At 38.9% G+C, this 15,520-nt stretch overlaps 1 protein-coding gene and 1 long non-coding RNA gene across 2 annotated transcripts in view; one reads left to right on the top strand and one right to left on the bottom strand.

Annotated features, from left to right (window-relative positions):
* Positions 1-15,520, top strand: part of SYNPO2 (synaptopodin 2) — an 82,076-nt gene that overhangs the window by 47,244 nt on the left and 19,312 nt on the right. Inside the window, exons 2-3 of the mRNA XM_062627580.1 lie at positions 7,346-7,497; positions 11,752-12,545. Of these exons, the coding sequence (XP_062483564.1) occupies positions 7,346-7,497; positions 11,752-12,545 (946 nt within the window). The remainder of the gene's footprint in view (positions 1-7,345; positions 7,498-11,751; positions 12,546-15,520) is intronic.
* On the bottom strand, positions 7,731-11,783 carry LOC134168173 (uncharacterized). Its single transcript, XR_009966455.1, has 3 exons — positions 11,696-11,783; positions 10,098-10,169; positions 7,731-9,104 (listed from the first exon to the last, which is right to left on the bottom strand). It is a non-coding gene; the product is annotated as an uncharacterized LOC134168173 (long non-coding RNA).

Here is a 15,520-nt window from a genome sequence, read left to right as displayed (position 1 = left end):
GCCATCTCAGTACCTGAAAACAGTGTTTACCTTGGTGCTTTTCACACACGACACTGCTGCAAAAGCAGTAAGAGCTTTTGCTCTTTAATTTACATCCAGAAGTTTGGAAAGAAGTCTGTACAAGCCTCTGGATAGCTAATGTTGATCTTCATTAAGTTAGAATATGACTCACTATGTCAGAGGCCTAGAAAAATCAAGCATTGTGTCAATGTTTTAAAAGGATAAACACAAATAATTATATGTTCTGGTATCAGCTCTGACTGTATTAATGGAAGAGTCAGTATGGTGACGCAAAGAATCAGGAATACGTAATTCATGATTACAGAAGGTTGCATATTTGAATTCTCTCCCAACAAGACTAACTCTGCCAGGGAAACTTGTAATCACACTTTTTCTAAAGGATTTACCATGGCACCTCGGATTTTGTCTGAGAAAGTTAAACCAGCTCAATCCTAAACCACTCAATATACAGTATTAATTTCTTTGTAGTTTAAAGCCATATGAATGCAGTTCAGAGCTGAGGACAGCCTCCTGACTCCAGCACCCCACCTTCTGTTTCTGCCTCCTCTCCTTTTGGCTTCATTTGCCTCCAAGGACCTGCAGCTCCTCTTCCTAGAGGGTGGCAGCTGCTGGCATGGCTCAGGCATGTTCAGTATCTTTCTCATACAGTTATCCTATTTTCTAGCTCTGCACCTAGACCATACAACACTACATGATGTGATACAAACTCAATGCAACAGATTAAAATGTACCTTGTATTGTGTATTTCACAGTTAAACAAAGAGGAAGCATATGGCCACTTTTCCCTGTGATTTACAGGGAAGAACAGAAAAAAAGAATCTAATATTTTCTTATCTCCCCCTCTTTTTTTCCTCCTCCCCTCTTTTTTTTTTCTTTTTTTCTTTTTTAAGCTTTTTCTTTTTCTTTTTTTTTTTTTTTAAGAAACTGAATTGCAGGTCTGAAAGTGCTTAAGTTTTTAGTTACTTCTCACATACCTTTGCTGCTTTCTACCAGCAGCCACAAGTCTAGGCTTTAAATGCTGTTCTCTTTGTAAGAGTGTGCAACTACCCTATTACTATTTTAGCACCGCCTGAAGGTAAGTACTTTCAGGTGTCAGGTTTTGTTTTTTAACTTTCATTTACCTGTCCTTTGATTGCAATATTAGAAATGTGTCACTTTTTCTACTGGAAACACCCAGTGCATGGTGTTAGGACCATACTAACAGTGCAGTTATATAGCAGTTTCACTGCTGTATCAGTGATAGCAGAGCTCAGCTCAAGATCAGGCAGTGGATAGGCTTACCACAAGTACTACTTCCAATGTCGCCTCAAACAGCTCAGTAGCAGATAATACTGACATTTTAATTCTCTGTTTATTCTCTCTTAACCCTAAGACAGAAATTCTTTTCTCCAGGCAATAAGCTATACTGTAGTTAAAAGACTTTTGATGGTATCTATATACTGAAGCACTCAGTAAAGATGCATTATTTTCTCAGTCCCAAAGAAGCACTGGCAATTCAGTTATCTCTCTGCACAGGGGGCAGTGAGAAAGAACTGAAAATGTAGCTAGAATGTTCATGGAGAGATCTAAGTTGGTTAGGATTTGAAAATAAGCCAGGAAGTATATAGCCAGTCACTATTTAAAGCGAGGCAAGAAGAAAAGGGGAATGAAAATAGAGCAGACAATGCACAGCTATGCTACTGAAAGGCAACAGCATCATTTCTCTTCTTGTCACATGTTCACCAATTCACCAGCAACACTAGTAAATCAGCACAACATTTTAATTTTGACACATCAACTACAAGTATGCAGCAGTACATCCTGGAAAAGATTAATACATAGCCAGGCTATATGTTAACGTGCTGTACCCAAGCTCACTATTGGGAAGTTTGCTGCATTGCCAGCATACCAGATCAATATTTCAGAGGTCATTATCTCATCCCTTTTTCAGCTGCTAACTTTGGACTGCTGCCAAAGAAAGGCAACCCCCTAGGAAGATGACACCTAGTACATTAGGCAAGGCTATTGGGAATTTGAACAGGCTTTTCTTTTCACTGAGATCAGTCTGTTCTCTGGTTCCAAACAGCACAACAGCTTCATCAATATATAAATGGTCAAATACGTGGGTCAACCCTCCCACAACAGTATGTATAAGAAGTCGTACCAAACTGCATTTGTCAAATATACTCTGAAGAGAAATGAACCAGATCTTCTGGTTCAGAACTGAAAGTTCTCACGTTATGGGAAAAAGGAGACAACAGTTTCCAAGCTGCACCAGTGGCTCAAGAAGTGAGATTTTACACGTACACTGCGACAGCACTAACTGGAGACAGAGTTAAACGATAAACAAACCAATAACTATATCCCTCCGCAAGAATATCCCATGCACTTTTACATGGGTAAAACATGACTGAAGTTTGCTTTATCTGTGTATGGGTAGGTAAAGCCAGAATCTTTAGGACAACTAGATTAATGGGTTTTAAAGTTAAAATTACCTTCACTTTATGTAGCTTAGCACCCTATATCATATATTTGCCATAAACTACCATAATATTATATAACACTGATACTTGGGCTTACAAAATGTGAAACAATGTAGTGACACCAAGTGAGAATTTTAAGTCTGCTTACCATCTATTTTAATATTCCAGCTTCAAACCAGTGTAATACAATTTGGAAAAAAAAGCAAAAAAAAAAAAGGCCTTTAGAACCTTCCTCATACTAAAAACATCACTAATAGTTACTAAGTTACCTGCCAGACAATCCCTGAAAAGAGATACTAAAATCTTAAGATTACATGCAGAAAGTTACGTCAAGTGGACAGATCTCTGTCAAGAACCCTTAAACCTTTGTTACTGAAGTTTGTCAGTCTGAAAGAAAACACAAAGCCACTGCTGGTAAAGTTTGCAGTTGACATAACTGAAGTCATAAAAAATAATGAAGAGAACAACTGATCCACTGAAGTTCCATTTGTCTGGTAAGCCAAGCTATCTTGGGCAACATATTTCATCATAACAAAACTCAATGCCAGTCATCAAAGACCTGAGACTAACACCAAGGACTTACATGCGTAAATAAGGTTCACTGAAACTGGGTTCAAGCCTTGAGGGCCATACACTTAAGAGACTTCAAAAATCAGATAGGACATTCAACTGAATAGGCTCTTGTAGAAGCAACCCCTCAATAAAATAAACTACTCTCTCTGTATGGGCAAGGGACACAAATAGCAGAGAATTGGATTTCCACTGCACTCAGTGGCAATATTTTCTGTATTTTCTGTTCTCTTGTCTAAAAGCTGCTGGAAAAAATGAAAGATCATTAAAGAGTTCTGAGAATAACTCACAGTTTGGAAAGTTTGCTTTGAATTGAGAATATCTCTGAGCAAATATACATATATTTTAAAGCCACAGAAGTCTTACTTTAAGAGAGAGAGTTTTAGGATAAATGGATTGTGCTCATGCCCAGATTGTTCCTTTTCTCTGATTGGATCCTCATTCAGGATGAGCCATCACCAAACCTGATTGTTTAGTCAGACTACATCTGAAGCACACCATTTAGACACACATCCTAGCAGCACACCAGAACAAGATATAAATCATCTTTCCCAAAAGTCACTGGTAAAAAAAACATGAAATACCCTAATGATTTCTTAGTCACACAATTGGAAAACCAGGACTGCAGAGTGTCCTCAAGTACACTTGCCTTGCTTTAAATTACAACTCATTGACTTGTTACCAGGTTCAACATACCTCAACTTTCTGATCTGCTTATTTTAGGGCTCAGACACACAAACAAGATAATCTGGTAAACTGAGTCCCAGCTGCTGTCTGTGCATCTACTTGTAGCCACAACAAACAGCAGGTGCATCTACTTTAGCTTTTTAGCTTCATCAGGGTTACATTTTTTTAAGCAAGTTTCCCTATTATCCTGATTTATCATATGTTGCTTCATAACATGAAAACAAAAGTGCTTTCAGATTAAATCATAGGAGCAGATTTAGTACCTGCTACCTGGCAAGGAGTCTTCAGGTGACAGAATGAAACTAGAGCTAGTTTAAAGTAAAAACACCTCAGCACACACAGCATGAAGGCTGAGCACTAAGCATCAGCATTCTCTACAAACCCCCTTCTTTGCCCCACAGTAGCATAAGCACAGCCACTGTGTATGCCTCAATTTATTCATCTTCCCCTGGTTAAGAAACTGACTGAAGTTGCTGTGTGCTGCAAACATCCATGATTACTTCAGCCACAGCAGCAGCCCACAGATACCACCAATCAAGTTACTATCCTATGCTTTTTGCTCCCACATACCCATGCCTTTGGGATGTGATCTCTCAATAACGTATGCTAGCACCCAGGCCTTACTCATCTGCAGTTTCCAGGCCTTCCTGAGACTCTTTGGACAGACACCAGTCCCTTACTGAAGCAGCTTCTTGTAAATAGGTTCCTGATGAGAGACTGAGGAGTCCTGAACCAGCCCCCTGGCCTTTTGTCCAGAGAGCATCACTGCTGCTGCTTGTGTGGGCTTGTGCTGCACAGGTAGTTCCTGGCTGCTCTGTGGTGCTCAGATAACAGCACACATCGAGGATAAATTCTTCACAAAGGAACTTTCCTCTATGATTAACATCTCTGTGGATATGAGGAATTGCTCAGCACTTGATATTTTAAGCAGCAGGGGGCACTCCTGACAGTGGAGGATTATGGATATAGGAGTAATCTGGGAACAGAAAGAAATTACATACTTCAGGTAACTTGTCCAAGTAATCCAGCACTATCTGCACTTTCTAGCAACAGCGTTCTAAACAGCTGAATTGAGAGAATATTGTAACAAATGGGTCAGAATAACCTGAAGTCTTTATGTGCAACTATTTATATACAACATGTTAATACTGTCAAAAATTCAGGAGTCTAAAACTCCTTATGGGCAGAGCATGCACAGCATTGACTAAGTTTAGTATACACAGACAATGTTCAAATTTGGGAGGCATAGATGCCTTTGAGTGAGGCTGGGAGGAAGGCTGACATACAGTCACGAGAACCATTAATACCTACAGCATGTGCACTGTGATCCTGCAACGGCAAAATCATGTTAAAGGTTTGATTTATGTAGATAAACCTATCAGTATAATACTGAGAGGAATTTTGCTCTAATGTGCGTATGAACGGAAATGCTACCAGAGAGAGAAGGAATGGCCACTTATAGCAATATCTATCCTGGATGACCAGTCAAAGAAGGGGCCGAGTTTTTGTATGAAGGTCCAAATACCTCAAAACTGTGATCTTTCAATAATCCACAAGGCAGCAAAATGGACTGAGAGATCCTTTCAAGAACTTGAAAAGGAAATTCCATGCCCTTGTCTATTTAATTTGAATCATACCAAGGAGTCTGCTTAAAAAATTGTGAAACCGGTTGAAGTGTCTAGCAACTCATGTATACCAGTTAACATGATACATTTGTACTTCTGCTTTTTGACATAAATCCCTAAAGTTATGGAATGGGTAACAGTTTCTCTCCGGAGAGAGCTGTAATGGTAATCTATGACAGAACTGACTCTGAATTCTCAGACACTTAAGAAACAGAAACAAGTTTTCTTCTCACAATCTAGGTATCACATTATGCTATTTCAGAGTTCACGTGTTTGAAATGCTGTTTACATGTTTTTTGAAAAAGGGTCACTGGAAATTCTTTCTAACATCCATATCATTAAATATTTACATTCAGGCCTAAGATGTCTTGTAAAATTTTAATAGCATATCCTCCTATTTGAAAAAATAATAACAAAACCTCAACCCAAACCCTAGTTCATATATGAAGGAAAACATTCTTAATACTGTCTAAACTGTCATTTCTTCCCAAAGCACAAGGATATTTATGCTCTTGCCTTACGGGAGATAAACAGAGCAGCATACCACTCCATATTTGTAAATGTTAACTCTACAAGGCAGAAACTGGCTTCTGTACGCACCAGGCTTCTGTTTCTTCACTGCTCAAAAAGCCGTATGACATATAAGTATGTGTAAATTGAAACAACAAAGATATATGGTTGTGCCACAAAAAAACATGCAGTCTCAATATTTATTCCACATATCATCTTGACTCCAAGAAACTTCTCAAAATTGCCTCCAGAAATTCAACTTAAGTACCAACCCAGCTGTGTAATAGTATATCTGGGATAATTCCATGAGTCTGTGGGTCAGTTGCATCCTCAGATCTGGTGTAGATCAGAAGCAACTTTCCTAGATTCAGTGGGGATAAATCTGCTGCTGTAAGTGTGGCAGAATTATATTACTACTTTAAAAATTTTCAAGAAAATGCTCTGAGAATTAATAAGTATAATATATCAACCCAACTGAGTATCAAGTAAGGTAAAAGTACTCACACCAATATGTAGAAGACTGAGAGCAAATAACTCTAGAAAGGACCTTTTATTTGCATGTGTCATTCTAGAATAGACTCCTAAAAGCATCCTGGTTAACAGAACATACCTGTTTGCCAAATATGTGCTTTTAAAAAAGCAGTCAACTGTATGGCATACTTTGAGTTGTGATAGAGCTGTCTAGGTTTTGTAATACAAAGACTGTGTTATGTTACAACATGCTGCCAATGGAAAAAGAAGTGAAACAGCAAAAATCAGAGATGTGTAAGATTCTTGAAGTACTTAGTAGGGAAGGTTAAACCTTAACAGGAGTGTCTTAAGTTTAACATATCAGGGCACCTACTCAGATGGCTAAACATGGATTTAGGATCCCCTGTGATTCAGATGTTTATAGTCTGGCAACTAAACCTACAGTTGGGCATCTAAGGAGAAGTGTCCAGCATACCAAAAGTCTTTATACCTACAGCTCTAACAGCATGCAGATATTGTCATTCTGCCTAGAGGAGCCTTAGGTTCACTTATCTTCTAAAATCTTGGTAGATTTCAGCTCTAGTAGTCCTTCATTTTTGGAGAAACTAATGAGATTTTTTTGCATTTCTGCTAACTCTGATCAATTGACTGTTGTCCCAGACTTTTATGTCTCCCCATTAAACAAAAAAAACCACACACACACAAAAAAAACCAAACAAACGAACAAAAAAAAACCCAAAACCAAACATTCCAGCCTGTTTGATATCTAGCTCACAAGCTCAGTAAAGCAGAAAAGCAGTTTTGTATTTGTTATTACTGGACAGAACAGTATTTGGGACAGGACAAGTTATTAATTTGTAGCATTAGAAATTTGTTCATGATCAGTATTACTGATCGTTTTTCTTTTGTATGGACAAAAGTAAGTTGAGGAAATGGTTGCTGTTGTTTTCAAATGAACACTAATTGTGCAATTTGGAATTTGTTTTTGACTCACTGTAGGTTCGCAGCAAGAGCAAAGCAGCTAAGGCTGGACTTTGTGAGGGAGATGAGGTGGTGTCTATCAATGGCAAGCCTTGTGGAGACTTAACCTATGCTGAAGTTATCGTTCTGATGGAAAGCCTGACTGACGTCCTGCAGATGCTTATCAAGAGGTACAGGAATGCTCAGAATGCTTTGGTGCAATTCTGTTCAGTGAAGCACACGAAAATGGTTTTGAATGCACTCATTTTTTCAGACTTATACTGCAAGCTTCTGATGGTCCTCTTATTAATGCCTGTAACTCTGCTTGTCTGTATGGAAGAGAGAAGAAAGACAATTTGATCTGAAGGAACTACTGTATATAATTTGAACAGCACAGTTCAGGCACAGAATTTAGTGTACAGTCTCCAAATGTAAGGATTTTATTTTAGTATTAATATTTACGAGATGACCACTACCATATCTGCATACTAGAGAGTCTTAAGTTCAATTACTCTTTCCACCCCTTTGAAGCAGTGAAGTGTTGTTATTGTCCATAGATAGGGAAGTGAGGCTTACAAAAAGCAAAGCCTGTATAGATGGAGAAAGTGTGTTACACAGATATGCCTTGATGATGACATGGCAAATGGTCTTCTTGGGTGGCAAAATGTGTTAGTAGACAGGAGGGGGAGAGAGTCTGGAAATCATGAATTCTATTTCTGTAGTTGTTATCACTTTGCTAGATGAGGTGGGCAAGTCACAGCTCTCTGAGTCTCAACTCCATTTACAAACATTGATGTGTGAACTTCAGTTTTCTTTGAAAATGCTTCAAGCTTCTTAGAGAACCTTCCCATAAATTTGCAAGCAAGCCAGTATTACCGGTCATGGCACATCAGTCTATTCCAATGACTGGTTTGTAATTTGTCATCAGTGTCATATATGCAATCTTGAGTTCAGAATCACTTACAGTAAGCACATTCTTCCCAGACTTTGTGAATTCAGACAAGATGAACTCTGAATTACCTTCTGTGTTCAGGAAGAGGAAGAAGAGGAAGAAAATACCTGAGACTTCCACACTCTTTTTAAGGAATTATGGCTCTACCTTGAGCTACTGCAGTTTCCTGTGTCTGCTCTCTCATGGGCAGAACCAGGAGGAAAGAAGGGGTCACAATTTATCACAATAGCTAAGAGAGAAGTGTCACTGTAAAGGCTGAAAGCACTCTGGTGCAAAAAACCCACTTGTCTCTGGTTACCAGGGATGTCTTAACAGCACATGAAATTCCTCTGTGGTTTCTGCAGCCTGTGCACAGGACCTTTCCTCAAGTGTCTAGTAGTTCAAAATTACAATTCCGCCTCCAAACAAAGATGCTCTCAAAGAGTATTCGTTTTATTTATAACAGATATTTTGCATGGCCTGTCTGTGCACATTGGCTTGGGCTGGGTAATAGGATGAGATGAGGGGAACTGTGATAGCTGAGAATTACAGCTTACCTTCTCCATAGTGCATAGCGCTTGATTCTGGTTCAGCAGTGTATCATTTTAATGCTACTCATGATATTTCCATTCTTATGTTTTTAATTCATGACTACTTGAACTGCACTTGTAAAAATGGTATTTGTGGCTGACTAGCTGTCTTCTTTGCAGTCACAGAAATAGCTCCATATGCTCTGACTCCTGCTTGTTGCTGCTCTGTAACTGATATCTGAGTTGGTCTGAAGGCCACAGCTCTAGCTGAAAGTGACAGCACATCTTCCATTTATTCCATTGTCTCTGTCTGAATGTATGGTGAACAAGACACATCCTGAAAATCAGAACCAAAACAGACCACATAATTCACTGTTTCATGGAATAAAACTGTGTCTGTTAGAAATCTAAAGAAAACTGCTGTTGATCAGCATTCTGAAAGTAACTAAAATGTACTAAAGGAATTCACTGTGAAAATCTTTTAATTTCTCTCACTAGCTCATCTCCCCTAAATCCCAGCCCCTACTGGAAGTATCCTGCAGGGTATGAGAATAAACGGAAACATTTCTCTTTCCTTTCCACCTCCTTTGTGGATAGTAGCCCTCTCACTACCACTGGAAGGATTTTCCAGGAAGTGTCCTAGCATCCTTCAAGAGCAATAAGAAGCAGATCCTTCCTTTCCAGAGTAGCCACTTGTTAGCAGCCATCTCAAGAAAATGCTGGAAATCATGAGGCAAGAATTAATGCCTAATTAAAGTGGTGCTCCAGTGGTGATCTTTACATCCAAGCATCTTTTGCTGGCAGGGAAGAGTATTTCTCCTTGGGAAGCTTCCAACTGTTCCTGAACTATTTGCACCCATAAGATTTTCATAAGCATTCATTGTCAGCCTAATTCTCCTCTGACGAAGCTTACTGGGAGGAAAATTAGGCTTTTAAAGTATTTTTTACAATGCTACTTGGCCTTTGATGTCTACAAAAAAAATTCCCAATCCCCTGTAAACCACAGTCAGTTAGTAACCAGCAGTGCCCACAAAATCTTGGGCTCACAAGATAAGAGGAAAGAGACATCCTGCAGGGCAGGCACTCTCCAGATGCCATGTGGAGCATTCTACCAACCTTTTCGACAAATGTTGAACAGATGTGCTGAGAAACATCAAGAGTGAGGACAGAAACAGAAATGCTGGCCTGTCCTTTTCACATCAGTGGTAGCAACTCTTGGGCTACTGCTGAATCTAGAAAGTAAATGTCTAGGAGGAAGTAGGGAGTGTGCTCAGTTTATACCAAAATGAAATGCACCACACAGGGAGGAAAAAATGACTCTCAGACAAACCCGGCAGTGCTGACACCATTTATTCTTTTCTGAAACTACACCAGGGGTGTTCCTGCAGTGAGCTGGAAAGACCTGAAACAAAAAGAGTAATTTGATAAACCAGAATCTTAAATGAGAATAAAGAGATCAGACCCAGTATTCTGTCTCTTGACACATGGATACACATTGATATATAGAGTAGAAGTACATCCATAAGTAGTAAAGGCCTTTTAAGGTGGAAATCTTTGTGTCTCACACATACACATAATCACTCAGCTACCAATAAAGGCTAGATGTAGCTGGCCCAGCCCCAGATTTCATATCTTACAAGGAAATGTTTACAGATTTCTGTAATTTATCTGTACTTAGGAGCAGTACAGTTGATCATCCAAATAGCATAATACGATGGAATCCAGCAACACTCACAAGGAGCTCTCTAAATTAAAATCTGTCTGACCTTTATGTTTCATGGACTTTACACATTTTGTGCTATTTGAGGCAGACCGTGACAAACAATATGTTGCATAGCTAGAAAAGTAAGTGACATTGAAGTTTCTTCAGTGCATTGACAGATTTATTTCTTCTATTGCTTCTTCCACTCTTTCTTTGTAGGGGGAGTCCAAAGTTTCAGAATACCTGAGAACGGCTTTTGATTTCAGAAACCTCCACAATACTTGATATTAATACTTTTCTACATACCTACCACTTCCATCATTTGAATTAGTGCTTTGCCACCTTCCAGTCAACAGAAAACCTTAATAACATGCTGCAGTCTGGCTGTATAGAAAACGTTTTTTCTCAAATTAATAGCAGTCAGTACAGAAAGAAGCTAGAATATACTCCAGGAGTCCTAATACCAGTAAAACAGCCTAACTGGGCCAAGAGAATTAACAGTTTTAAAAAGGGACCTACACTGAGGTATGAAGTAGGCTTCAGTAAGTTAAAGTAACTTTTGCCAGTTAGAAATAGATATTTTTAATAACTAGGAAATACTGTATGGGTTCACTACCCTTTTACACTGGATCACTGGAATAGGCCCAGAATGTTTTAATTATTCCATGATATATAAGGATGATATATAAAGGATGATTCACAGGAATTCTTCGAATGTGTATTTTCAGTATTCATTCCCCTCCCTCTGATCCTCATCCAGTACATTTCTATTCCTTAGACAGTAAACTGCTTGGGACGAGGATGGTGCCTAAAACAGTTGTAATAGTAGCCACAGACCAAAAAATTAACCACCCTTCTGGGGCCATGCAAAGTTAATTTTCTCATGCATATGGGAAATATGTAAAGGTGCTGTCCCAGAAGTCTCAGCAGCATTGTCTGGAAACACTTTAATAGAAATGTGCCTGTGAAAGCATACCGATGTTAGGAATGATATAATTCAACAGTGCAGAAGGATGGTAATTGGATCATAGTTCTACCACAGCAGTGCAATCTCCCTCTTACTGAACTGTTAAGTTGAGGAATTTTGAAAGATACAAAGCATGCTCCAATTTAAGACTTCCATATTCTGGGAAAATTTCTTTACTTCAATGGACTTGCCAGCAGGCACCACAATTAATATAGGGGAAAAAACACAATACAGAAATAGCTTTTGTAACTGTGCTTACAATTGCTGCGCTTACAGGAGCTTAATTTCTTGAATTACTTGTTTATGTATGTGCAGATCCTTCAGTGGAATAAATGAAGCGTTAAGTGCTGGAAGAGAAAATGGACAAGATGAAAACATAAACAAAGAGGACTATAGGGAGAGTACTACAATGCAAACTAACACAGCAGAAGAGATACCTCATGGAGATTTATGCATCACAGAGATACATAGTGAGTCTCACCAGGGAGCAGGAGAAAGGAACATGCACTTTTCTGAAACAAAACAAGAGACCACACAAAGCCAAAGAATTACTCCTAAAGTGACAGGCACCTCCAAAGTGCTCGTGACAGATGAGACTGCTCCCAGAGGGAAGACAGAAGAAAGAAGGCCAGGTACTATGGTTGAGCTGCAGTTGTCCCTCTCAAATGAGAAGCACAAAAGCGCCCATGCTCCTGCTGTGACTCTCTTAGAGGCAGAAAATCGCACCCTTTCAGGAAGAGAACCCAGTGTACAACAAGATGGGACTAGCCCTGTAATCACGATTCCCCTGGACATGAAGGAAGGCAACATCCAGTGGTCAAGCAAAGTTGTCCAGTTTTCTAATGGCAAAGAGATCAAGAGGATCCAGGGTACAGCGCCATCTCTACCCAGGGTGGAGGTGATCCTGGACTGTTCAAATAGGGAGAAGGAAGCACCCAGGTCTCCGGTTGAAAGGGGGTGTGTTAATTCTCAAGTGGAGGAAGGGCAGTCAGAAGCACCTCCTTCCCTCCTCTCCTCTGCAGTCTCATCAGAAGGCACAGAGCAGAGAGAAGACAACCAGCACTCAGAAAGGGATCACAGACCACTCAAGCACAGGGCAAGGCACGCAAGTAAGTATGTCTCATCTAATCATTTGCACTGCTTGAGGCTATCCTTTGTAACTTTAAATATAATTTCAGAATTTAGAATGCATTAGGAAAAATATGTTAAGAGGTGGGTTTTTTTCTGCAGTTTTCTAACATTTCCTCTCTATTTTTCTTCTAAATTATGTTTCTGTTCTTGCTTTACATATTTTTTTCAGGGTAATACTTTGCTCCTGGTGATGAGCCAAGAGTACACCCATGCCTTAACTGTGCTGAATAACTTTGCTTAGATGACTTTGTCCTATTAAAAATACTTGCATCCCCCAAAAAGACTGAATTCTGATGGTCTTCTAATGTATATTCAGAGGCAATCTGTAGAACATTAACAAAAAAGCACGTTGCTTGAACATGTCTAAGTGAATCCTGTGGATTTCTCCTTTTATAGAAAAAACTCTGTGTTGTCATTTGCATCATCTAAAATCAAAGCCATGCCACTGCTCTCAGAAGTTAATAAAAAAAGCTAGTAGAAAAGCTCGATATTGCCTGCAGAAGAGATTTTGACAGACATTAGCATGTGTGTAAGTGTTACATGATCCTTCCAGTTTTGTCAGTCCTCTCTAGACTGTAAAGTGAACATGCTATTTCTTCTGACTCCCATAGTCAGAGGTGAGCTTCAAAATGTGTCCAAGAAGTTTACATGCAACTAAATTTGCAACTGGATACAATATTCATTCACTGAGTGTAAATATGCATTATTTATTTATCTATTCATTTATTTACTATTTTATTCATTTGGAATCTTTCTATTGGCTGCTTGCTCTTTCCCAACAATGTTAAGAATCCTGCCTGGGGATTTAGCAGCAGTATGTCAAAGGTGCTTGAATGTGTGCAGTGATATACTGTAGCAACAAGCTATTTCATATGCAGTGTTGGAACTAGTCTGCTAACCCCCTGTTAATTCCTCTGTAAGCATATTTTTAGCATGATAAGCATTTGTATCTTATTGGCAAGTGGATTAAACAGTTACTTTTGCCTAAGTGTCTGTATGCAATCCACTATCTCTAGCATATTGAATGAAGCACAAAGAAATGTGCACATGCTTTACATTTTGGCTGTGAAGTTAGAACCAGCTGTGGGACTATGCCTGTCTTCTTTAGAGAATTACTTGCCTGCCTTCTGCAGGCAAAAGTACAAGGAATGAATTACATATTACACTATAGACTCGTCTTTCAAGTAGGATATACATTCTGTCCTCTTCTCACCTCATCTATGACAATCTCAACTCCTTCTTATCTAGTGGCAGGACATTATCTTTAGGAACCATTGATGTAACCTATGAAAGTGTTTGCTTTTGGTATTATTATTACTTGTAAAATACTGTCTACACATTAGAGCAAACAAATTCCCAAGCATAAGGGAATAACCTGTGTGCCGCAAACAGTATGTGTGGATTTTCTTAAATTAAAAACTACAATGCAGCAGTTAAGTCTAAACTAGAGAAGAACATTTATTACAGGTGCTTGATCTCTTCAAAATATTTTTTTGCTGTAACCAGTCATCAGATTATATTTACCTGAATAGGTAACATTTCTTCTGCCACCTTTTGAAACTACTGATTAAGTAACTATCCAGATGAATTAAGGAAAAATACATTAACAAAATGGAAAGTTTTGCCTTTTGCAGAACTGTATCGGTACCTGATTAATCCGCTTCCCAGAATAACACTCACTGCTGATACAAGGACGTTATTTGAAAGCACAGAACTTTCATGCTTTCGGTTTGCAGAGGCACTCTTAACACTAAAACCTGTACTTTTGGAAAATGTCCTCAGTGACTACTGTAAGCATTTGGATCACCCAAGGACTGAGCCAAGGATTTTGTGATTTGGCTCTCTCACTATAAAATACTATAAACTGCTGGTTTGGGTGCCATGCTCTTTTCTCTTTTATAGGTTCTTGTGAGAACCACTGGTCCAGCCATGCTGTCATCTGGCATAATGGCGAAACTTCAGTTGTCTTTAATAGGAGAAGTATCAGTCTCCATCTATTGACATGGCTAAAATGAGCATTGATAGAAAATCCATCACATGGCTTTCTTTACTGAGTTTGCTTTATTTATGCCTGCAAAGGATATTAAATGATTTACTGTTCTATTTTCATATATCACAGGCACGCTTTTTTTTTTGTGTGTGTGTAAATTAAGTGGAAGGTGATCATTTATTTAGACAGCTTCAACTTCTAGTTCTTTTAAAGGGAGAAGCTATTGAGGCTGTCACTCATGAGATATGGTGGTAGAAGATAAGGAAAGGAAGGCAACAGGGACACCACGTGACTAGCATTGCCCCGTGAGGAACATGCCCCATGTCACATAATGAGGAAGGAGTCATGCTGATGTACAGTACATCTATCAGCTTTACAGCTGCATCTATTCCCATGCCACAACTTGATGAAAACAGATAGTTTATGCTTTAAGAAATACATATTACTGATATATGCTAGTAAATAATCTCAAGAAGTTAGTTGAACCCCCTTCATTCAGATCTTAGATGTGTATTTATTCCTGCCACATTTTCAAAATAAATATTCTGAAGTTATATCCTATGCGATTTTGTATTATGTTTCCGGTCAGTAATGCCTGTTAAAACACTGAAACCTGCTTTCACTGAGTACCATGGCCAAACTCCCATGTCTTCCAAGAGGCTGAAAGTTAATGCTAATAGTTTCTATGTATGCCTTTGTGGATATTTACTTGCTTTTAACCAGCTATTACAGAGAATCATACCAACTTTTAGCAACTATACACATTCTGTAATTCATATGAGTATGTGTTCATATGAACACATAAATGGCAGTTAGTCTCATTTGGTCTCAGATGTTGAGCAGTCATGAGCCTGGCTGGCTGGGAATGTCCACTGTAAGCCTAGGAAGTGTGGTCAAACATTTGGTAAATGCCAGACCACAGAAACTGAATAAATGAAAAAATACTGTCTGCCTGTTGCTGCT

Source organism: Pezoporus occidentalis, unplaced genomic scaffold (assembly GCF_034315485.1).
Source record: "Pezoporus occidentalis ecotype Australia unplaced genomic scaffold, CSIRO_AGI_Poc_V1 ctg302, whole genome shotgun sequence".
Lineage (NCBI taxonomy): Eukaryota > Metazoa > Chordata > Aves > Psittaciformes > Psittacidae > Pezoporus > Pezoporus occidentalis.
Note: the sequence above shows the minus strand (reverse complement) of the source record. Positions and strands in the feature narration are given on the sequence as shown.